This window comes from Rhineura floridana, chromosome 6, assembly GCF_030035675.1.
Source record: "Rhineura floridana isolate rRhiFlo1 chromosome 6, rRhiFlo1.hap2, whole genome shotgun sequence".
Lineage (NCBI taxonomy): Eukaryota > Metazoa > Chordata > Lepidosauria > Squamata > Rhineuridae > Rhineura > Rhineura floridana.
Window position 1 is genome coordinate 132,150,142 of NC_084485.1, and position 26,143 is coordinate 132,176,284.

The following is a 26,143-nucleotide window of genomic DNA, read 5'->3' on the forward strand; positions in this document are numbered from 1 at the left end:
AACATTACTTTATTCTTTCCACAAAAAGTCAAAGAGAGGTTTCAATTCTTTAAGAAATATATCTATCAATTTTTCTCCAAATAAACATGTCAATTAATCCATCTCGTTAATAATTATAATAATCTTATTGTCATAACCATAGTCCAAATAAATGTTTCGATTAATCCATCTCATCAGAATCTGTTAGGTCCAATAATTTCAATAGCCATTATTCCATTATCCCTATTAGTTCCATCTTCCATCTTCAATAGTCCTGTTAAGTCCAGTAATTTCAGTGTCCAATCTTCCATTATCAGTATTCCATAATAATCTTGCTGTTGTAGCCATAGTCATATAATAAGAGTCTGATGGGAATTTCCTCTATCCCAAATATTTTCTTGCCATCCATTCTGAATAAGTTGCTGAAATACTGTTGTAAAGTCATATCTGTGTTCTTCTTTTTTACAAAATGCACTGGCTCATCTCTTAAAAGTTTTTCCATTGTCACATGGCTGCAGTTAATTCCATAGATTTTCTCTATATCAAGCTCCATCACATCATTCCAGTCCAGAAGATTATCCAAGCCATTGATAACTTTATCTCTAATATCTTCATTAATTTCTTCAGAGATAACGTTAAATTCCAAACAGTAGATTTTATTTCTAAAATCCATAAACTCCAGATCTTTTTCCAATTCCACATTTGTTCCAATCTCCAGGGCTTGTATCTTCCCTTTATTTTTTCTTTTCTCATCTCTGATCTCATTCTCCTCTCTCACAGGATCCCCTATTTCTTTAAGCTCCTGCATCATTTTGCTCAGTTCAATTTTCAGCTCCTTACTACCCTGTCGCAGGGTTTGTTTCGTTATCTCAATCTCATCCATTATTTTCTGAAACATAGTTACTTCCAGATTCTCAGCCACTTTCTTGATTGCCATTTTTAAAACCATGAAAACAAAGCAAAACAAAAATAAAGAAAAACCACTTCTTATTTCAGCAACAATTGGGTTAATATTCCAGGCTTGATGACATCACAGTATAAACAGAGCAACCTGCCTTATCTCTCTATGTTCAAGAATGCAAAACAAATTTAGTTCCCAGCATCAAAACAGTTAGTGGCGTCGTGAAGAAGCAGATTCGTCAAAATAAAATAGACCAAAAAGAGAATAGTCCCAGACAATATAATATTCCTTGGAATAGAAATCAGGAATAGAAATCCCTCTTCTGTGTATATCTTTAGAATGCACTTCCAGGACAGCTTTTTGCGACAGAAACAGAGATAAGCTGTTAATTTCGTGAATAACAGAGAAGAGTTATAGCTCCCCCAGAAGTTGTCCAAAGCCGATCAATCTGACAAATCTCCTTTTGCTGCAACAATTTAAACCAAGTAAAAAAAATAGTAGAAAGAAGGGTGCTTGCCTGTTAGTCCGTTCTCTCTTTAAAGAAAAGATAAACGTATCGCTTAAGCAGATAGAGCTTGTTCGGAAGTCCGTCCGGCATTGTTGGCTGGACCTTATCTCATAAATTAATGAAATCCAGTCCTCCCAACAAAAACAGGCTTTTGAGGTTGATCTCTACGTTTCTCCCTACCCGGGAGAAATTTCATCAGTCAAAAAAAAAAATGTTCTGACTCATTTATATCTGAATAAGCTTCTTTTGAGGCGGGAGCCCGTCCCAAAAGCAGGCACAAGCGAAGTCACCCTTCCCGGAAGTCCATTCATGGGTTGAATATCTGTGATAAAAATGAATGTATTACCGAGAATGATGTTTTTGTTTCAAACAATACCTGTAATATCCTCTGATTTACCTTTTAAACAATAGCAAAAAGATATCTCTAAATTTGTATGGCAAGGAAAAAAACCAAGAGTTAAATTTAAACTACTACAAGATGCCAAAGAAAGAGGAGGACTGGGATTACCAAATCTGAGACTTTATTTTGCTGCCTGCTGTCTAGTCTGGATAAAGGAATGGATCTTATTGAGGAATAAAAGACTATTGGATTTGGAGGGCCATAATTTGAAGTGGGGATGGCATGGATATCTATGGTATGACAAAGTAAAAGTAAATGTAGACTTTAATAATCATTTTATAAGACGTCCTCTGTTGAAAATATGGAATAGATATAAACCAAGGTTTTATTCGAAAATACCATTATGTGTCTCAAGTCAAGAAGCGTTTTACAGAAGAGAAATGGCTGGAAAAGAGAAATGGTTAACTTATCAAGAACTATTAGAAAATGTACATGGAGAATATATAATGAAAGAGAGAGAACAACTGACAAAGGAAGGATATAGTTTTCAATGGTTTGCCTATTTACAATTGTTAGAAAGATATAAAATGGACAAGAAAATGTATGGGTTTGAAATAAGTAAATCTCATTTTGAAATAGGATTGTGTACAAATGATGAAAATATAATTGTGAAAATGTATAAACTCTTACTGAAAATGGATATGGAGGAAGAACAAGTAAAAGAGTGTATGGTAAAGTGGGCAAAAAAATTTGGTTATAACATACAAATGGATCAATGGGAAAATATGTGGAAAAAAGGCTTGAGATTTACACTATGCTATAATCTTAAAGAAAATTTCTATAAAATGATGTACCGTTGGTACATGACTCCAGAAAAGTTGTCAAAAATGTATAGTAATGTTTCTAATGTTTGTTGGAAATGTAAACAACAAGAAGGATCATTTTATCATATGTGGTGGCTGTGTAAAAAGGCAAAATCATTTTGGGCACAGATAGGTAGGAAGATGCAAAAAATTCTAAAGATAAATATTCAGTCAAAACCAGATTTTTTTTATTGGGTTTTATGGATAAACAAATAGAAAAGAAATATGGAAGAATAATATTATTTATGATTACGGCAGCAAGATTATTATATGCACAAAAGTGGAAAATGGAATCAACACCAACAACGGAAGAATGGCTATTGAAATTAATGGACTTAGTAGAAATGGATAAATTGACATGTCTACTTAGAGAAAAATCGACAGATACATTTCTTAAGGAATGGAAGCCTCTCTTAGACTTTTTGTTGAAAGATCAAAATAAAATGATGATATTGGGATTTGACGATTAACTAAGACAGCCTATGGAGAAAAGTGATCCTGTATGTATACATTAAGGGACAGGTTTGATGTGTATTATATACTTATAGCTGATCTGCGACAAATCGGAAGTCAACTATTTTATTTTTATTTTGTTGTTGTATTGTTATGTTTTTTGACTTTGTTTTGTTTGTCTTTTGAAAAATTTGAATAAAAATTATTAAAAAAAAAAAAAAAGGAAGAGCATTCCATGTCAATAAAGGGATACATACTTGAAGATCTTGTCTCCATTAGGGATGGTCAGGGATTCGATCTTTGAAAATCCCTATACAAAATGTCCTAATCTGTGTTTCTTGGCCTAATGTGTAGATCAGACCATGGCTATTTGGCACTTCTCTGAATGTATTCTCTGAATTTGGCACATCCTGAGTGTAATCCAGTGGACAGTGGAAGCCATAGAATAAACTGAACTCCCCTCTCCAACACTAGAGACAGCACTATGACATCGGAGAGGGAGATCCGATGTCTGATTCCAACCACCCAACCACCGTTCTCCTCCAGGACCCTGGCCTAACAAATGCCTGAGCTCTGATACTGGTAGGTCCTCAAAGGAGGAGGGTTGGGAATGGTTTATGGGTTTGCTAAAGAGCGACTGGAAAATGGCTGGGATCCAAAGGATCCAAAGCCATCACAGTCCTCAGATTTGCCCCTGAATCAGGGGGAAAGTTAAATATACTCTTGACTTCTCCCTCCCCCTTCCCTCCTCTTGTTTCCAGTGGGAAGGAAATATTTGAAAAGCTAGCCTGGAAGTGGATGGAGAAATGAAAGATGGTTCCTCCAACCCCCATGCTGCCAGCTTGAAACTGACAAGAACTTAGAATGTGGCAGTTGAACCACCTTCAGATTCCATCCCCCACTTAGGGCTGAAGCTTAAATGTACCAAAATATATGTAAATCTCTGTACTTGAGAGAAAATGCACATTTAAACATAAATTAAAATAGTATTTCAATCTGAGTTTTTATCCCCTTCCCCCTCACACATGCACACAGAAAAAGCAAGTTGCAGATTATTGCACAAACAAAATGGAGTGAAACTATGCAGATCCAAAATGGAGTGAAGCTGACATGGGCTGGAAATAGAGCCATCCATTCTTGCCCCTCTTCCCTGCTGCAGAGATACAGAGTCCAGACTCCTCCCATGAGAGAAGCTTCAGGTATGCATTGCCATGCAGAGACCATTGAATCAGACGGAATGAGTTAATAATAAAATATATTAGGTAACATAAAAATAATATTAATGACTTTTTTCTGTAACACACAACTGAAAATGCTTTTTTATTCTTTAATAATTGTGAAATCTTAATTCCAGTCATTGTGAAAAGGTTAAGGATTAAGTTTCATCAGTCTCTTTAAAAGTCAATTTAATTTTGACACAGAATTTAATAAAGCCAGGATTTCTCAGGAAGAATTAACAATACCAAAGCTTTTTATTATTATTTTAAAAACCAATATCAAAAACATTTCTTCTTTTTGGCAAGCAGAACAGTACTGCTGACACTTAGAGGCTTAGAATCAATGCATTTTTGTTTGCCAAACTGTGGCCAATAGCTTTCTTAGCTTCCTAACATGCTGAAATCGCATGGTGCCCACCCTTATTCAGGCCGGTTTTAATTATTTTTTTTAAAAAAAATAATCAGTTGAATGTCGTCTTAGCCTGGAACATTGTTTCATTGAGTTATCCAAGTTTTGAGCAAAGAAAAGCTTTCATATAACCAGGCCAGCTCCAGACACTCTTGGATGGGAGCAATTTTCTGGATCCATTTCAGTCGGGTTTTAGGCTTGGTTTTGGCACAGAAACAGCCTTGGTCACCTTGTATGATGACCTCTGTCGGGAGAGAGACAGGGGGAGTGTGACTCTCCTTGATCTCTGAGCGCCTTTTGATACCATTGGCCATGGTATCCTTCTGGGAAGACTGGCTGAGTTGAGAGCATGGTGGTGGTTCCACTCCTGCTTGGTGGGTCTGATCCAGAAGGTGGTACTTGGGGAACATTGCTCTGCACCCTGGACTCTCCAATATGGGGTTCTGCAGGGGTCACTTCTGTCCCCCATGCTGTTCAACATCTACATGAAACCGTTGGTTGCGGCCATCCAGAGTTTTGGAGTGCGTTGCCATCAGTATACTGATGACACGCAGCTCTATTTCTCCTTTTCATCTTCTTCAGGTGAGGCTGTCAATGTGCTGAATCGGTGCCTGGTTGCGACAATGGACTGGTTGAGGGCTAATAAACTGAGGCTCAATCCAGACAAGACTCAGATGGTGCTAGTGGGTGGTTCTTCTGACCAGATGGTAGATGTCCAACCTGTCCTGGATGGAGTTGCACTCTCCTTGAAGGAGCAAGTTTGTAGCTTGGGGGTTCTCCTAGAACCATCTCTGTCACTTGAGGCTCAGGTAGCCTCGGTGGCACAGAGTGCTTTCTACCAGCTTTGGTTGGTGGCCCAGCTATGCCCCTATCTGGACAGGCATAACTTGGCTTCAGTTGTCCATGCTCTGGTAACCTCCAAATTATATTACTGCAATGCACTCTACGTGGGGCTGCCTTTGTAGATGGTTCAGAAACAGCAGGTTGTGCAAAATGCAGCGGCCAGATTGGTAACAGGGACCAGACAGTTTGAAGATATAAAACCGATTCTGCGCCACTTGCATTGGCTGCCTGTATATTTCCAAGCTTGATTCAAGGTGCTCATTTTAACCTATAAAGCTTTACATGGCTTAGGACTACAATACCTGATGGAACACCTCTCCCGATATGAACCCACCTGTACACTATGCTCCACATCCAAGGCCCTCCTCCAGGTGCCTACTCCATGGGAAGCTGGGAGTCTGGCAACAAGGGAGAGGGCCTTCTCAGTGGTGGCCCCCAAATTATGGAATGATCTCCCTGATGAGGTGCACCTAGCACCAACACTGTTATTTTTTTGGCGCCAGATCAAAACTTTCCTCTTCTCCCAGGCATTTTAGCATGTGTTTTTAAATGGCTTTTTAAAAATGTGTTTTTTTTAATTTGTATATTTGTTTTTAATGTTTTTAATTGTTGTAAACTGCCCAGAGAGCTTTGGCTATGGGGCGATATATAAATGCAATAAAGAAATATAACTTGAAGTATCAGTACATGCCATCTACAATACTGAAAGAGCAATATATGATAATGAACAAACTCCCCTCCCCACAATTTGCTGGAGATGGATAGCCCAGTATGAAAACACTTGGTAAAACTATTGCAAATCGACTTCCAGGTATGTTGCAATGTATTAGACTGGCTTAAAATATGGCACGCTTTTAAAAGGACCTTTCTGAAGCTAACATAGAATATCGGTATAAAGTGGTCTGGAATGAAGCATTGTTAGATTAACTAACACAAAAACGCAGAGTCCCTAGTGGTCAAAGTAAAAGAGAAACATTTATTTTGATTTGGTATGATTTTATTTATTTACTTATTTATTAAATTTATATCCCACCCTTTTTCCCAGTAGGAGTCCAGAGCGGCAAATGATTTTGTACAATACACGAACCAGGAAGAACCGGATCAAGTTTCTTTGCCAGCATATAAATGGATATGATTTCTTTAAGTGGGTCTTTCCCCTCTTTTCTGCTTTATCCACACCCAACCCCCCCCAAAAAGGGTAATAATAAGCACAAGTAAAATAAGCAGTATACTGAAAATGGTAAATGAAAATATCCTGGCTTTAAAAGTTGAATTCCATAAATGGAACACCAACCAATATGAGTATTTTAAATTATTTTTGAGTATTTAAGTTTGTTAATGTTGCATGATTTATATATGATGTTTTGATTATGTTCAGTAATGGTGTAAAATTAATAAAGAATGATTAAAAAATTCAAGTGTTTGTGTGTGCATTTGCATGTGCGTGTGTGTGTGTGTGGTCTAAGACCTTGGACACCATTATCATCTGTAACAGAACTAAGCAAACCCTCAAGAGGATTTTTATGGCTCCAGGAACTGATAGACAGGCCCAGTAATGCTACCAAGTGTTGGTGGGGAAATCAGCTGTACAGTACCTGAGGTTGTGTGCCCAAGTTCTGAGGAGATTCCCAAATCTAGGCAGCCATTTGCTCAACACAAGACATTTTATGGCAGCCACCTTCGCCAGCCTGGTGTCCTCTAGATGTTTTGTACTACAACTCCCAACAGTGCCAGCCAGCATGGCTGTGTTGACTGGGGATGAAGGTTGTTCTCCAAAATGTCTGGAGGGCATTAAGTTGGCAAAGCCTGTATTATATGTTGTGCTAGCTGTCCACCCCTTGACCTAAGCTTTCCTGACTTTTTAAGCTTATAGTAAAACAAAAAAGAGTCCTGACTGCAAAGCCCAGCATTATACGCTCATCCCAATGGGAAATGACATTCTCATGCACTGTGCCTCCGCATCTGCAACACCTTGTCTGAGCCAGGTGTTCCATGTATAAGTGTAGACATGTGTAGATGTGCTTCATGTGATCTTTCTGCATTTGATGAAGAGAATGGCCACAGGCATATAGGCCTCCCTCTCCACACAACTGTGATCAGATGGAGGGAGACATCCTCCACCCAATGGCCTTCTCTCCCTGCCCCTGCCTATCCACATGCCAATACTATCAGGGTTTTTTTAGGAGTCACCCCAATACATCCTCCTCTAGGATGCACACTTTAACGTGGTGAGGGGGTTTGAGAGTGTCAAAGAAGCTGAGAGCAATGCCGTCAGCAGTCTAGACCAACAGGCTAGACTCCTAGCAGGGACACCCAAGGCAGAATGGTCAAAACTGAGACACCAGACTAAGATGCATCCAAACGCAGAGGAAGGCAATGGTAAACCACCTCTGAATACCGCTCACCACAAAAACCCTATGAACAGAGTGTCCAAAATGCAACACGAGATAGTGCTGGAAGATGAGACCCCCAGGTCAGAAGGCACTCACCGAGCTACTGGGGAAGAACAAAGGACAACCACGAGTAGTGCTGTGACTAATGACGCAGCTGGGTCAAAGCCATAAGGAAGCCCAGAGGCTGACGCGCACAGATGCGAAAGGGAGTCTGGAGATGTACGATGCACACAATAGGAACATGGAATGTGAGAAGCATGAACCAGGGAAAGTTAGAGATTCTCAGACAAGAAATGGAAAGTATCAACATTACAATACTTGTCGTGAGTGAATTAAAATGGATGGGAATAGGACATTTTCAATCAGGCAACTGCAAAATATTTTATGCAGGAAATGAGAAATTAAGAAGAAACGGGGTTGCTTTAATAGCGAGAAGTGATGTACCAAAAGCAATTAAGAGGTATAACACAAAGTATGAGTGAGTTATATCAATGAGATTAAACAGGAAACCTATTAACATAACCATCATCCAAGTCTACGCTCCAACGACAAACGCAGAAGAAGAGGAATTGCAGAGATTTTATGCAGAAATACAGGAAGAAATTGATCACACACCAAAACAAGATGTGCTGATAATCATGGGGGACTGGAATGCAAAAGTAGGGGACAGAGAAGAACTAGGAATTGCGGGAAAATGGAGCTTAGGAAATAGAAATGAAGCAGGAGAATATAGGAATCAAATTGATTATATAATTGGTAGAAGAAGATGGAAAAGTTCTCTCTGCGAAAACAAGACCAGGAGCAGACTGCGGTACAGATCATCACTTGGTAAAATCAAAGCTAAATAACAACAACAAAGCAATCATAATACCAAAATACAATTTAAATAACATCCTAGAAGAATATAAAGATCAAATAAGATTTGAGGCTTTACACTTAGTTGACAGAGAACCAGAACTATGGAGTGAAGTCAGAGACATTATCAGGGATGAATGCAAAAAGACAATACCTCTCATTAAAAAGAAAGACCTCAATGGATGACTGAAGAAACTCTCAAAATGGTTAGAGAGAGAAGGAAATAAAAAGCAAAAGGAGATAGAAACACGGTTAGAACCCTAAATGCAACAATACAGTGACTAGTATGTAGGGACAAAGAGAACTATTACAATACTTATTGTATAGAAATAGAAGAGGACAACAAAAAGGGTAGAACAAGAGCCCTATTCCAAAAGATTGGAAAAATGCAAGGGAAATTTAAACCAAGAGTAGGGATGTTGAATAATCAACAAAGGAACACACTCACTGACTGAGAGAAAATAAAAGTAAGATGGAAGCAATACACACTGAAGAACTCTATAAAAGAGATGCAAGGATGACAGATTCATTCATGGAGGAACCATATGATGAAGAACCAGAAATTTTAGAATGTGAGGTGAAAGCTGCTCTTAAAATACTTAGAAGAAACAAATCACCAGGAACAGATGGAATACCAATAAAGTTGCTACAAGCTACTGAGACTGAATCTGTCCAAATTTTGACAAAAGTATGTCAACAAATATGGAAAATTAAACAATTGCCCACAGACTGGAAGTGTTCAATACACATTCCAGTTCCAAAGAAAGGGGATCCCAGAGAATGCAGTAATTATTGAACTATTGCCTTAATATCCCATGCAAGTAAAGTAATGCTCAAGATTCTACAACAAAGGCTGTTACCATATATGGAGCGAGAAATGCCAGACATCCAAGCTGGATTTAGAAAGGGAAGAGATACCAGAGATTATATTGCAAACGTACGTTGGATAATGGAACAGACCAAGGAATTAAGGAAATCACCCTGTGCTTTATAGATTACAGCAAATCCTTTGATTGTGTAGATGTTGAAAAACTATGGGATGCTTTAAAAGAAATGGGGGTGCCACAGCATCTGATTGTCCTGATGCACAGCCTATACTCTGCACAAGAGGCTACTGTAAGGACAGAATATGGAGAAACCAATTGGTTCCCAGACGGAAAAGGTGTGAAACAGGTGTCTATTTTATCACCCTATATGCAGAACATAGATTACAGCAAAGCCTTTGACTGTGTAGAACTGTAGATCATGAAAAGCCATGGAATGCTTTAAAAGAAATGAGGGTGACACAGCATCTGATTGTCCTGATGCACAACCTATACTCTGGAGAAGAGGCTACTGTAAGGACAGAATATGGAGACAACGATCAGTTTCTAATCAGAAATGGTGTGAGACAGGGGTGTATTTTATCACCTGTTTGTTTCATCTACACAGAACATACCATACGGAAAGTGGGATTGGACCAAGATGGAGGTATGAAAATTGGAGGGAGAAATATCAATAATTTAAGATATGCAGATGATACCATACTACTAACAGAAACCAGTAATGATTTGAAACGAAGGCTGATGAAAGTTAAATAGGAAAACATAAAACCAGGACTACAGCTTAACATCAAGAAGACTAAAGTAATGACAACAGAATATTAATGCAACTTTACAGTTCAGAATGAGGACATTGAACTTGTCAAGGATTATCAATCCCATTAACCAAAATGGAGACAACAGTCATGAAATCAGGAGGCTAGGACTGGGGAGGGCAGCTATGAGAGAACTAGAAAAGGTCCTCAAATGCAAAGATGTATCACTGAACACTAAAGTCAGGATCATTCAGACCAAGGTATTCCCAATGTCTATGTATGAACGTGAACGTTGGACAATGAAAAAAGCGGATAAAGAAAAATCAACTCATTTGAAATGTGGTGTTGGAAGAGAGCTTAGCGCATACCATGGACTGCGGAAAAGACAAATAATTGGGTGTTAGAACAAATTAAACCAGAACTATCACTAGAAGCTAAAATGATGAAACTGAGGTTACCATATTTGGAAACATGAGAAGACATGTTTCACTAGAAAAGACAATAATGCTGGGAAAAACAGAAGGGAGTAGAAAAAGAAGACCAAGAAAGAGATGGATTGATTCCATCAAAGAAGCCACAGACTTGAACTTACAAAATCTGAACAGGGTTCATGAGAAATGCTATTGGAAGTCACTGATTCATAGAGTCGCCATAAGTCCTAACCGACTTGAAGGCACATAACAGACCCCCCCCCCAATACATGGATGGCTAGTGGGTGGTAAGGAACAAGCCAGCAAAAACAGCTCTATCTCCCCCTCTACATGATTGGAAATGCAGGGAATTGAATAATTTAATAAGGCTTATGTGTGAACAGCTTGGCTCATATACAATGACTTATGCACATGTGGATAGTGAACACAGTCACCTGCACCACAGAATGATGTGTGTGTGTGATCCATTATTTAATCCTTTCATCAACCTGGTGCCCTCCAAATTTTTTGGACTGTAACTCCCATTATTCCTGACTATTGGCCATACTGGCTTGGGCTGAAGGGAGTTATAGTCCACAACATCTGGAGGGCACCAGGTTGGCAAAGGCTGATTTAGTTGGTATGAAGTTCTGAAAAATGATCAGACTTTCCTGACATCTTCTTGTGCCTAGGGAGCTGCCCCTTCCACTGGAACAAATGTGAAGTACTCTGTGTGTATCTATATGTTGTATTTTATGTATTTTAAGGTGGGATAGAAATATTTTAAATAAATAAACAGATAAATAAAAATAAGTATCATAATGAAAAGAATCACAAGCTGAGAGATGTTTCACACAAGATATACCTTCTACTTGGAAGTGATTTATTGGAAGTAAATTTATTGTATAGTTTTACTCCATGTACAAATGGCTTAAGAGCCACAATCAACAGCTAAAGAGAAGAAAATTCCACATAGGCTATCTTGAGTGATTTAGAGGAAAGGGAAGGGAATAGAAATATTATGGGGGGGGGGAAATAGATGCACTCAAGTTTGGAAGCTGAGAATGTGGAAAATTTGAATGGAAACTCAGAGACAGATTCTCAGAGGTGTAGTTTCAATCAATCACTTATGCCAATACTAAGGATAAGTCACTTTGGCCACTGACAGCCCATCTTTCTTCTTGGATTGACTCACTGGTCTTAGCCAGATCCTCACTTGAAGAGTGATTGTCATCTCTCTGTAACTTAATCCTCAATGTTAGCTCCAAATACTTTTTGATGTGCATCACTACAACGGTTCTGTACTACTGTGTTGTTACTGTTTGTTACAATTTCAATAAACTTCAAAATAATAAAAATTAATTTGCTGTATCAGTCATATATTGAGGAGTACTTGTGATCAGTATTCCTTAGTGCCTGTGAGGGATTACCTAGAGCCAGAATATCATTGTGTTACTGAAGCAGAGATATCATTTTCTGTATGTTTAAGAAACAGAATGATGAGTCCAAGTAGACAAGACTTGATTTTATTAATAAAATGTATATATTTTTTTCCTCTTTGAGGTGACAGTTACAAACTTTGGTTTTTTAAAAACGGAATTCTGAATAGCAACCTGTTGACTTTAAAATCAGTTGTACATATAAAATGTTTGCATGATTTAAAAAAACAGCTGGAAACAAACTAGCGGAATGTTATATCAATTAATTTAAACAAATTTATATAAGAAATAGTAACAAACAATTTTTCAAGTCTTACATATATTACGAAAAATAAGTACAAAAGGATTTGTGTTGTTAAATTAGTATCTATTCTGACTACCTGGAGAAAAAAAAAGTGTGGTGAGGCCAGGGCAAATTAGTCATTTAGAAAAAAAATGCATTGCAAATCATGACTGTTCAGAAAATAAGCTCTATAACTAGCAGCTTCCTCATTGGTTGCTTGGCATCTAGGTAGAATCACGTGACCTAGACTTATTTGCCACAGTCCAGCAAACAGGATTTATGAGCAGACCCATATTTCTATTCCTGCATCTCCTTTACTGAGGGAGCAAACAGATTCTAGGAATGCATATCTAGAACTTGGGATGTATATATGGGGTCCTCCTCCTGCTCTGCCTGCACACCAGTGACAGGATGATCAGTACTGACTTCTGCACCAGCAATGTGGCAGATTCAGTGTGGCAGATCCAGTGTGGATTGCCAACTGGCCAGAAAATAAGCAACAATTTGACCTGATCTACTAGTGCAGCTTTTCTGCAAAAATCATCAGGTGAAGCTTTTAAGGTCATGTTAATATCTGCTCATCAAGCTCCTGTTAAAAGACACAGGGCAGCAGCAGGTATGCAGGTTTCCATTGTGCTCAAATATCTCTTGATTGTGACTCAAGGCATTCGGCTTCACCTTGAAGTTACAGGAGGAGAAGAAAAAAAACATATTGATGGGATGGACATATAAAATCTAAGACTTACTGTATCAAACGATGTCCAGTACTGGGCAGGAAACATTGACTGCTTTCATATAATTTAAGTACACCAGGCATAATTACATCAGATAATTGATATGGCACAATCCATAAATAACTGTTTAGAATCCAGTTTCAGTATCTATGTGACAAAATTCAGGCATTCAAAAAGGTGTGAACAATCTTGGGATGGGCCATGCATACTGGCTCTGTTCCCACCCACTGTCCCTTCTCCACTACCTATGATACTACATATAGAACATGATGAGCAGAGCATGAATGCCTCTCCACATAGATCTGGTAACATCTGACAATCCACCCATATGAAAAGAGATCCTGTCGCAACTCCTCCACATACCATCATCGCTCCAGGTTTTGGGGCAAGCACCAACATTAGTGTGGGAAGGAGCCACAGCATGGACTCTTTCCACATGGCCCCATCCAATATTACCAGAGAGGAAAAGGAAGAGCTTATGGTGCAAGAGCTCCCATACTCTCTAGACAGCAGAAGGGGCCCTGCATCACATCTTTTACACATTAGTTTTAACCATGCATATATTTCCCATTCCCAGATGTAAAATTTGATTGTTTTAGGTATCTCTGTATATGTCTATAATTTCTTGAAATGTCCTGCCATCAGAAAAGAAAAAGAAAAAAGTTTGAGGTATAGCACCATGGAACAGCACCTCAGCTGGTACTCTCCTTATTGGAATTCCTTATCACAAAGCAGTAATAGCAGAGAAGTGTGCTACTAAACTGTTTCCAGTTTTGCCACCTGAGGTTTTCCTGGTGACTTCAAATACCAAAGCTCTTGAACATCAATATATACAGAGGGATTTATTAATAATAATAATAATATTAATCAGAAAAAATATGGAATTGGACTCACTGGAAATTACAACTTTATTTTTTTTTCATAATACATACACAGTATTGACAACATAATTTTGAAATTATTATAATGTAAGAGCCAGTTGCAATTCAGGAACACATGCAAGTTTTAGAGACGGATATGGAAAGGGCAGCACTGTACTGTACATAGCATAATTACAGTTTATTAAACATAACTTCTTAGCACCTTTTATGTTGTAATAGAAGGAGCACCATGACACTCAATTTTACAGCACCAAAAAAAAAAAAAAAAATCAAGGGAGGGATGGGGTGGTGAAGGACATTCATAAAATTAACCCTGTGTTGCCTGTCTGTGCAACAGGATCCTTCATAATTTGCCAAACGAGTTTAAGTCATGTGATTCTGGCCCTACAGGAGAAATGGGTGTTTTCTAGAGAAGACATTACATGGCAAGACATATTTTCTATCCCATCCTTATTCAAAACTTGCATGTGGCATCAAGTGGATTGGTGGTAGCACCAAGGTGCATTTTTTCTTTCTTGAGGATCTTCTCTTTGCTCTAAGCTTAACCCAGGAAGCAGACTGGACCAACTTCAAATCCAAACTTCTGATTCTGATCACCAAAGTCATTGATCATCACATCAAAAATAGGCAGTTGGTCAATTTTGGGGGTATTGATTTCAATAACAGTCTTTGCATAGCCTTTTCTTGACTGTAAAAAAAAAATACACAGACACATAACAAAATGAAAAAGTTGTCAGTTAATGCAGTAGAAATCTGTAAGTTTGTCTTGGATTGTCTAGAACAGTATTAGGGAACCTTCTTTATGTCTAGAGCTCCACACCAGGGATGGGGAGGGGGGGGTCAGTGTTGAAGTCAAAAATGGTCCAGAACCAGTAGTGAGCCCACCTCTCTCTTTCTCCCATCTGTTTCTCTCCCCCCCCCGGTTGAAAACAATCCTTGAGCAGTAATTAGGCTTAGAAAAAGAGCTCCCATGGCACCAAAGTGCTGCATTGTGTGTGGATTTTTTTCGGGTGGTCACAACAAGGAAGAGAAGGATTAATGTTCCCCTCCCTGTGCATTATGACCTCCTCAAATTGTTCCCTGTATGGCAATTAGGCTTAGGGAAAAGTTTCCATCAGTGCCAACAGGAGCATCCCCCTGCCCTTAGCAAGCCTAGTTGCTGCCCAGGGGTGTGGCCCAGGAGGGGAAGCCACAGGCCGGATCTGAAGGCACTATGAGCTGGCAGGTTTTCCTGGTCTAGAATTAATCAGGCTGTGGACTGTAGTGACAGACCAGTAAGCAAACCTGGAGGTTATCCTTGATGACCAACACCAAGATTGTAGGCAGCTACCATGTGGCAAAGAGATACAGCAGCAACTTGGTCACTCAAAAGCAGGTAGGACTCTCAAGGGCCTCAGAAATGTACCTAATAAGCTGATGCATAAAAACCTGAGTTACTTTTTATGCATCTTAACCAAAGCTTAAATGACAGCCTGCATTTTGATTGGATCTAGCTCCAGAACTATGTTCCATGTCTGGCTGGGGTTCCTGCCAAACACAGCAAACAATCTAGCCTTTACGGGAGTTGGGGAAGCAGGATGGGGAGAGGGAGGATGGTGGGCGACTGGGGAAATGCAGTGATGGATTAGAATTTAAGAAGAGCCCATCTAGTCCAGCATTCTGTTCTCACAGTGGCCACCCAGGTGCCTATGGGAAGCCCAGAGGCAGGACATTAATAGCAACAGCACTCTCCTCTGCGGGGGGAGGAAATGGGTAGACTGGTGAAGGGGGTGGGTTGTCGGGGCACCAGAAAAGGTAGACAAGTAGGGGACACATTAAAAAAGAAGTTTCAAAGAAATCTATATAGAACAAGGAGAAAGACTCACATGGACACAAGTACAACCAGTGTTATGTAACCTACAGGATTCTAAAGGTTATATTAGTAATGACACAATATTTATTATTTATATTTTATTTATTATTTGATTTATATCCTGCCCTTCCTCCCAGCAGGAGCCCAATACTTGTGAAGCTTCTCAGACATGCTTTCCTTAATACCATTCGACCCCTATCAGATTTCAATGTCACTTCAAATGGCAGCTCTTCAAATATGAAGGAGATAAAAGTTAAAAAAAAAAAAGCTTTGGCATTGCTTTCACTTGCAGTTTCTGCTTTAGCGAGAAATTATATTAAAATGAGGGAAGGGGCCTTCCACTTGCAGTATTATTCATCTTTTACTGCAGCATTTGTAGAGTATAAATGCTTTCCAATTACTAGCTCACATCTCAGCACTGCCTTCTCAAGTGACTTCCCCTTGTCAGTGCATTTAGAAAAGAGCACAGTCTGACGTGTTTTGTCTTTCCTTTGCCTTAAGTTATAGCTAAGATTTCCCCCCTCCTTCTAATGTTTAAAAGTTTATTTTTTACTATTATTTTTAAAAAGAGAACAATACTGTGTGGGTGAAGAACAAACTACAGAAATGAAAGGAGACGTCCAAAGAAAGAAAGGTCTCTGGAGAGATGCATAAGAATAGTATTAAGCTGAACTCATTTGATTACTGAGCTCACTTTCCATCTTAAAGCAGAAAAGAGTATTCTGGGCTTATACTTACTGAGCAGCCATCTTGAAGAGCTTTGATGTAAGGATTGTTGTCATAAGACATCTCTTCATCGTTTGAGCCTAAGAACCTCAGTGCTTTGTCATAGCTGTCAGAAGACACATCATGCCATGCCACTGACTGATGACAATTGTACGTGAAGTTCTGTTGGGCGGAGGCACTCAGTAGTTTAAGGAATGTCATTTGGACCATATTAATGGAATTGCCTTCAGCATCCACATAAGAAAACTGAGGAGGTAAAAACAAACACAGACTCGCAAACAGGCACATAAACATGTGGTTGGTTCTCCTCTCAAAGTGCAAAACAAGATTATACTTGACACAAAAAACACATTAGCTGGCCTCCCTATAAATCAGCTGACACAAGCCTGTTTGTTGTCCCATTAAGAATTCAGTGGAACTATGAATCAGTAAATAGATTTTCTTTATGCAGCATTACATTATTATGCATTTGGGCTGCACAGTATTTTCAGAAGCTGAAAACCATCCCAAATAATGTGCTGTAACCTTGCAACAGGCAAACATTATTCTAAGGACACAACTTCAGCTCATTTTAACTTGGTGGCCTGGTTTAGAGGCTTCCCCAAGTCCTCTTCCTATTGTGAAGAAGCATATGCATCCTTTCTTCTATGCCAGTCATTGATGTCACTGTTGGTCCCAGGGGAATGATTGTGAGCATTGCATCCCAGAGTATGGTCTACAGGCACATGAGACCAGCTCCCTGCTGAAGCTATGCAGGGTCAGGTCTGGTCAGTGACTGGATGGGAGACCGCCTAGGAACTATATGTAAGCAGCCTTGGGTTTCATGAAAAAAGAAAGGCAGGGTATAAATGTAATAAATAAATAAATAAACAAACAAACCACTTTGCTGAAGCTAAGTAGGTCTGGGTCAGGTCAATGCCTGGATGCAACACCACATGGGAGCCACATATATGGATTTCATGATGGAAGAAAGGCGGGACGCAAATGTAGAAAAAATACCTAGCTAACTAAAGGGGATCCCTCTACGTATGCATAGAGGCCTGAATAATGCTATCCTTCATGTTTGAAAAAAGGGGGTGGGGGAGATCGCACACAGTGTGGCCTTCGGTGCATATATATGGGTGTCTACATTGAGCCGATTCCACATCTTACATTATGAAATGGTGGATGGGAGTGTGCTCACCCACTCCTACACTATATGAACAGAATGGCTGGCCTGGGTAAGCATCTGAATTGGGTCCAAATAGGCAAATTAATTAATTATCAGTAATGATTTCAAATTATGTGGAATGATGCACAGTATCAGGATTCATCCTTGATCACAGTAAAGTGAAGATCACCAAGGACCAGCTCAAGCATAATCCTTTTTTCACTTCAAAATGGTCACAATGGGTCCAGAGTGACTTTGGATGTAGGCTGACAAATCTAAACCTTAAGGCTTGCTTATAAAGATGTCCTTCAGGTCAAGATGGCAATTAAACTTTTGCATGCAGAACTGTGAGTAGATTCAAACATTCAGAAAGGGGCGGGGGTCTGTCCTCAAGGGACTTGTTACTTCAAAAGATATATTGGTGCTGAAAATTTAAAGTGCCCCCTCCTTTAAAATCTCCTTGCAAGGCAAAAGTTAGCATGTCAGGGAGATAATGCTTCCTCCTTAACATTTTAGCTGGAGATTTTAAGGTAAACATACTTAACTTAGTAGTTAAGCTGTGCTTGCTAGTGCCATTCGGTCTTCTGTACTCTGAACAAGCTAACTGAAGAAACAGAATAAGTGCTGGAAAGAAATTTAACTCTGAACATCTGCACATTTCCAGCTTTAGCAACTTACTATTCTCCACGTGTGGTAAAAAAACCCCTGTTTATTGTAAAATACTTTTGTTCTTGATAATGTTCCTACATTAGCACTTCAAATCGATTGCAGATTGCATCTATATCACTTCAGCTGAACTAGGCATTTGAAAAACTGATTTTACTAGCACTACATTTCTTTTACCAGTATTATATTTTGAATAACTTTCATAGTGGAAATGTGTTTTCATAGTCAGCCATACATTCTCCATCAAGAGCATGTTGAAAATAAAGTCCTCAGCAGAATACCCATTTGAAATTTAATAATCTTGCTTCTTACATTGAGGGAATAAGTAAAAAAAAATTCTTGAAAAAGAAGCTTTCTGTTGGGAATAAAATGAACATTATTTGCTGGGATATAACATATTTTCTGACCTTCCCCAAAAAATAAAAAGCTCCAAATTTGCCTGTATTTTAAAATATTCCTCCGTATTCTATTGAAGCAACTGAGAACTGCATTTATATCATGGAAACTAACTTTGAGTACATCTTTGTAGCACTATGATACTGTAGATTAATAGGCATATTTTATTAATTGTTTAGGACATGGCTCATAACAACAAAATGCTGTCAACAATTCAACATACTACTATAGCACTAAATGTTATAACACTGACAAATAGGACCAGTTCATACATTTGGTGGAACCCTATGCAATCAAGTTTTGGGAAAGCATGCAGTCATCACCATGCTTGTAGACTGCCTTAGCATGAGGCATCCATAGATATACTATCCATGTGCTTAAAATGCTTTTAGCGCTTTTGCTTGCTGCCCTTTCTGGGCTGCTTCTGGGAGGCAGGGTGGGATATAAATTAATAAATAAATGTGGAGGTGCTGGCACATAGGCAAAAAAAGTTCCATCCACTCAATACCAAACATTGCAAGCTTGGTGAATGCCTTCTTCTGAAAACTAGCAGAAGGGGAACACTGAATATAAGAACCAAGGCATGCAAAAACTGTATAGAAGGTATATAAAAACAGAGGGGCTCAACCAAAAGTGGCTTGCCCACTGGGTGGAGCCACAGCATTGACATCAGGCAGGCAAGCCTACCCAGACACATAGAAGCTGATGTGTTTTAATCTCTTTTTAGTCTACTGTTTTTAATTATTTTAAAAAAATGTTTTAATGACTGTTTTTAATGGTTTTTATTAATAACTCTTTTTGTTCGAGGTTTTTCCACCATCAAGCAGTATATAGATTCTGTTTAATACATAAACAAACAAACACACACACATGCACACACTAGCTTCTCGGCAGCAGCGTTGCTGCAGTTTACTGGGAGGGAGAGGAACAAGGTGACGGGAAGGTCAGCGTACTGCGAGCCCATGGCAGAGCCAACCCAGTGCTCCCACTGCTGTACCTGCATAGCACCAATCTCCCCACTGCCTCCCCTCTCCCGTCCAGTAGGTGGTAAGGACACAGCAAACGGGCAGCAACAGGGGAACACATTGACTGACCGAGATAAAATAAAAGGAAGATGGAAGCAATACACTGAAGAACTGTATAAAAGAGATGCGAGGATGACAGATGCATTCATGGAGGAACCATATGATGAAGAATCAGAAATTTTAGAATGCAAGGTGAAGGCTGCTCTTAAAATACTTGGAAGAAACAAATCACCAGGAACAGATGGCATACCAATAGTTGCTACAAGCTACTGAGACTGAATCTGTCCAAATTTTGAGAAAAAATTGTCAACAAATATGGAAAACTAAACAATGGCCAACAGACTGGAAGCGTTCCATATACATCCCAATTCCAAAGAAAGGGAATCCCAGAGAATGCAGTAATTATCGACCTATTGCCTTAATAGCCCATGCAAGTAAAGTAATGCTCAAGATTCTACAACAAAGGCTGTTACCATATATGGAGCGAGAAATGCCAGACGTCCAAGCTGGATTTAGAAAGGGAAGAGGTACAAGAGATCATATCGCAAACGTGCATTGGATAATGGAACGGTGCAAGGAATTTCAGAAGAAAATCACCCTGTGCTTTCTAGATTACAGCAAAGCCTTTGACTGTGTAGATCATGAAAAACTATGGAATGCTTTAAAAGAAATGGGGGTGCCACAGCATCTGATTGTTCTGATGCACAACCTATACTCTGCACAAGAGGGTACTGTAAGGACAGAATATGGAGAAACTGATTGGTTCCCAATCGGAAAGGGTGATAGACAGGGATACATTTTATCACTCTGTTTGTATAATCTATACGCAGAACATATCATATGGAGAGCAGGATTGGACCAAGATGGTGTGAAAGTTGGAGGGAGAAATATCAATAATTTAAGATATACAGATGATACCATACTACTAGCAGAACCCAGCAACGATTGGAAACGAATGGTGATGAAAGTTAAAGAGGAAAGCACAAAAGCAGGACTACAGCTGAATGTCAAAAAGACTAAAGTAGTGACAACAGAAGTTTTATGTAACTTTAAAGTTGACAATGAGGACATTGAACTTGTCAAGGATTATCAATACCTCAGCATTAACCAAAAATGGAGACAATAGTCAAGAAATCAGAAGAAGGCTAGGACTGGGGAGGGCACCTATGAGAGAACTAGAAAAGGTCCTCAAATGCAAAGATGTATCACTGAACACTAAAGTCAGGATCATTCAGACCATGGTATTCCCGATCTCTATGTATGGATGTGAAAGTTGGACAGTGAAAAAAGCAGATAAGAGAAAAATCAACTCATTTGAAATGTGGTGTTGGAAGAGAGCTTAGCGCATACCATGGACTGCGAAAAAGACCAATAATTGGGTGTTAGAACAAATTAAACCAGAACTATCACTAGAAGCTAAAATGATGAAACTGAGGTTATCATACTTTGGACACATCATGAGTAGACATGATTCACTAGAAAAGACAATAATGCTGGGAAAAACAGAAGGGAGTAGAAAAAGAGGAAGGCCAAACAAGAGATGGATTGATTCCATAAAGGAAGCCATAGACCTGAACTTACAAGATCTGAACAGGGTGGTTCATGACAGATGCTCTTGGAGGTCGCTGATTCATAGAGTCGCCATAAGTCGTAGTCGTCTTGAAGGCACATAACAACTCCTGTGCAACACCCAGAAAAATAAACCTACATGCAGAAACCTTGTTTTCTCACACTGATTGACTTTGCTGGGTCTGGGCACTTGAATATGGACCATGTATCCTATTAATTCCAAAGAAAAAATGGTAATTTACCAGCTTGCCTCTCTTAAATTCACTAAACCAGGTTCCTGGATTTTCCTTTGGCCATGATGAAATCCTTACCTGTGAGAGAGGAACAGATACAATGAGTGTTAATTATGTCAGCAAGAAATAAGTGGGAATTAAGAGAGTTTACATAAACACTGTTAAATTAATCTCCTTTTTAAAAAAAAAGCAGCCTGGGCTCTCTGCCTAGTTTTAATCATATTTGCAGTTCTGCAGAGAGAAATTTATATCCAATTGTCAGATTACATATTAAGAAACCAAATACATTAATTGGATTGTTCAGACAGATCTGTGGGAAACTGGTTGTGACTGCTTCATCTCTTGGCAGAGGGTTTGCCCAGATGGTCTTTTGCCCTCTTCAAATGTTATGGTTTTGTGATCTGAATTGAATCAGTTATATCTTCCAGTAAGACAGAGGGATGAACCATTAAAAACTAGCAGATAATATATATTATGTTGACCACAGTAGCTTAGGCATTGGTGATGTCAAGGCTAGATTACTGCAATGCACTCTATGTGGGCCTTGACCTGAAAACTGCAGTTAGTGCAGAATGCTGCAGCACGGAAGCTGACAGGAGTGAGACCCTGTCAGCATATAACATCTCTGTTCAGAGATCGGCACTGGCTGCTGATTTGTTACCAGGCCAAGTTCAATGTGTTACTATTGATATAGTGTTGGTATACGTGAGACCAGTTTACTTATAGGACTGTCTTACCCCATACATGTCCACTCATCCACTTTGATCTGCAGAATTGGCACTGTTACATTTGCCACATAATACTTGTTCTGCACTTGTACAAAATTGTTCTTTTAGTATAGCGGCACCTACACTTTTGAACTCCCTGGCTACTGGCATCAGGCAAGTGCCTTTTGCTGTATTCTTTTTGGCGCCTGCATAAGTCATTTCTGTTTAGGCAAGCCTAGCCAGATACGTACATGTTGGGTGTTTTAATCTTTTTTTAGTTTACTGCTGATTTTAATTGCCTTTTAAATGTTTTAATTACTAGTTTTTAACTGTTTTATTGATAATTTTAATGCTTCTTGTAAACTGCTTAGTGATTTTGTTCCAATCAAGTGGTGTATATAACTTTTGTTAAATAAATACAAAACAATTTTTATTAACTAAGATAAAATAAAATATTTCAGCTGTACAGTCTCAGCCGGGGAGGGAACAGCCATGGAACAAAATGTAAGGTGCTTACAGCTTCCCTTTGAGTTTAAATGAATTTGCTCTTCTCCTGTGTGATATTTTGGAGCTAAATATTCTTTGGATACTCCCTGAATATTTGGTTTCTTCTTTTGAGAAGTCCTGGCGTTCAAATTCGATTATTGGTACTTGACAGTAGGAAAAGAGGAGTCCTGCTGAATCATACAAAAGATCCTTCCAGTCCAGCATCTTGTTTTAAAGCAATACCTTGATGAGCATTTGGATGTACATTTAGTCTACGTTTACAGCTCTCAATGCAAGAAGTAAATCATATTTTGAGTGAAAATAAGTTTAGAAATATGCCTTATACAATAAGTTTAAAATCCATATTTTAACACATTTAAATGTGAATTTCAATGCAGATTTTTTATTAAAATAATAATAATTGCATATTAATGTAGAAATGGGACAGAGCAGAAACAGAAAGTGAACAGATGTGAAAGTGACTCGGACTAGAAAGAGATGTACAGTATTCTTCTATCCCTAGTCCAATGCATGCAGCGATCAGCTTATGTGCTTGGCTCTCTTCTGCAGGAGTTGGACATGAGGCTATAGGGTGGATATGCCCAATGTAAACTGTAGTCAGACGATAAGATTTAGCAGCAGAAGTCATTGGCTCCTTTCGGTGAGAAAGGACAGGAAAGCATTTCATAAATACACACACTGAAATGATTCCACAGAAACGGTTAAGAAAAAGAACTAAAAAAAGAATGACTTTGTTTTCCAGGACTGAGACTGAGCTTCATGCCCTCATTACAAATAGCTGCACAGCTGTGGCATGAGGATGAAACACGGTGCTAGCAAGCAGGTGCAGCAAGCTAACATCTGCACTGAATGAGCATTTGAGTCCAGTGGGGAGGGGCTCACATCTTTACTAACATTGTATTACCTTTTCACCACCTTGTTTAAGTTTATGTATATGTATATGTAATGGAGAAATTATCTTGCAAGGAAAGGTGCATGAACAATAACGTGACAGCATTTTAGTCACAATCTTGAAGTAACACAGCAGGAACAATCAACAATGAGCCCCGGAACAATTGGTACTTACTCCTTCTGACTTCTTATCTGGATATATGCAAGTTTGCCCGCCTGCTGTGAAATTACAGTACACTTTGAAAGAGTCCCCAGAACAACCCTGGTTAGGATCAATCCAATACTCTCCTGGAATGAATAAGAAGGGAAATTACTTCAAAGAATTCATTTGGCTGATTCTCGGGCTTTAGTGCCATCAAAATGAGGTTATAAAAAAAATTAATGATAAAATTAGACATTTTGTAGCTATGCACAGAAGAAAATGTTCTCCAATTCTTTTCTACTTTTCCAATATAAGCTTGCAAATTTGCCTTGTGGTTCAGAAAGCTCGGGCAAGAATGTTTGAAAAACCATATGGCAGTGCTGCATGGGAGCCACAAACTGAGTAGAAAGGAACAGCAAGGCACATACAGATGTCAACAAGTACTTTCTCCTCGGGCGCATACCACACTTGTAATGGGTGGCCAGAAAACAAGGATGCACAGCATGGTCTGGTGCATGATCATACCTCCATCAGGCATATGGGGGATCTCTGAAGGCAAAAATAATCTGTGCAATTTAACAAGGAAGCATTAGTTTACACATTTAGAAATATGGTTCTGCCATCTCAGGACTGTACTGCTTCAGAATGTAGGTGAGGAATCACATTTTTGAATCGTTCTCATGTATTTCAATGCTCCCTGCATGTAGAAAATCTGCATGTCAGGAAGAAGGCTAGATCTCCTTAATGCATTAGGTTTCTACAGACAAGGATTTACTGACATGGGGAAATACACAACCATATGATTTCCTTAAAAAAAAATGGTGTAGTCCCATCAGGAAGGTACTAGATGCTTCAATGAATGTGCAGGTCAGCTAAAGAGGAATGTAGCAGAGGAAGAAGACTTGATCAAAAGAAAATCGTGCCTTTGAGATGCAAGCCCAGTTTTGATACAATAGAAGCAATATTGTCTTTGATGATATCAAAACCTAAAGGTTGTATTCAACTAAGTCCTACTCAGATTAGATCTACTGAAATTAATAAACCTAGGTTAGTAATGTCTGTTAACTTCAATGGGTTTACTCTGAGTAGGACGAGCACTGGATACCACTCTAAGACTGGATCAATAAGCAATATTATTGTTTATAAACTGTAAAGTTGTGTAGTACTTATAATGAATTGCATTATGCAGCATCACATAAGACTGCTTAACTCCTCCTGAAGGCCACATATTTTTTCTTTGTGATGAAACCAATATGTTTTATACAGTGATCATAATATTTTTGTTCCCGTAAGAGAAAAAGATGTAATGAGGTGGAAACATCATGTGATAAAAGGAATAGCAAAGCAGGAAGGCTGCATGAATGCTAGCCCCTTCATTTAAACCTTGCCAGAGGGTTAAAAATTCCATTTAAGCCAGAGAACTATAAATCAGTTTCCTCTTGAACAACACTGCCTATTTCGTATTGTTTTACATCTTACTAGTTAAACCTAGTAGTGATATAAATACTATTTAAATGTAATAATATATTTGCTATTTAATGTAGGGCTACCCTTGGGTCTGGTCTGGAAGCTTCAGTTGTGCAGAATGCTGCAGCTCGCCTGGAGATGGGAACAGACTACAGGCAATACATGACATCAGTCTTAAAAGACCTGAATTGGCTTCCTGTCTGCTACTGGGCCACATTCAATGTCCTTGTACATAGGAACGTAGGAAGCTGCCTTATACCGAGTAAGTTCATTGGTCCATCTAGCTCAGTATTGTCTACACTGACTGGCAGTGACTTTCCAGAGTTTCAGGCAGGGGACATTCCCAGCCCTACCTGGAGATGCCAGGGATTGAACCTGGGACCTTCCGCATGCAAGGCAGATACTCCACCACTGAACTACAGCCCTTTCCTAGAAGTTGTACAAAGTTGTACAAAAGCTCTGAACAACTTTGGCCCAAGAGATGTTAAGGACTGCCTTACCCTGTATATCCTATTGGTCATAATCTGGGGAAGAACTGAGATAATCTGGGAGAGAACTATTAGTGGTCCCCCATGAATCAAAAACACAACTCATGTCAACGAGGAGTTGTGCCTTCAGTGTAGTGGGTTCAACTCTACGGAAATCCCATTAGAAATCAGGCAGGCAGCGTCTCTGCTAAGGTTCAGACATCAGGTTAAAACCGAATGTGACCATTGGGCCGAAAAGGT

At 39.0% G+C, this 26,143-nt stretch overlaps 1 protein-coding gene and 1 long non-coding RNA gene across 2 annotated transcripts in view; one reads left to right on the forward strand and one right to left on the reverse strand.

Annotated features, from left to right (window-relative positions):
* The window catches only part of LOC133386784 (uncharacterized), a 46,670-nt gene extending 39,816 nt beyond the window's left edge, over window positions 1–6,854 (forward strand). Inside the window, exon 4 of the long non-coding RNA XR_009763288.1 lies at window positions 6,559–6,854. This is a non-coding gene — a long non-coding RNA (uncharacterized LOC133386784). The remainder of the gene's footprint in view (window positions 1–6,558) is intronic.
* A 5,691-nt stretch (window positions 6,855–12,545) lies between these two features.
* Window positions 12,546–26,143, reverse strand: part of COL11A1 (collagen type XI alpha 1 chain) — a 352,651-nt gene continuing 339,053 nt past the window's right edge. The window contains exons 64-67 of the mRNA XM_061633852.1: window positions 23,982–24,094; window positions 21,711–21,779; window positions 16,675–16,908; window positions 12,546–14,772 (exon numbers count right to left, since the gene is read on the reverse strand). Of these exons, the coding sequence (XP_061489836.1) occupies window positions 14,626–14,772; window positions 16,675–16,908; window positions 21,711–21,779; window positions 23,982–24,094 (563 nt within the window). The 3' untranslated portion in view covers window positions 12,546–14,625. The remainder of the gene's footprint in view (window positions 14,773–16,674; window positions 16,909–21,710; window positions 21,780–23,981; window positions 24,095–26,143) is intronic.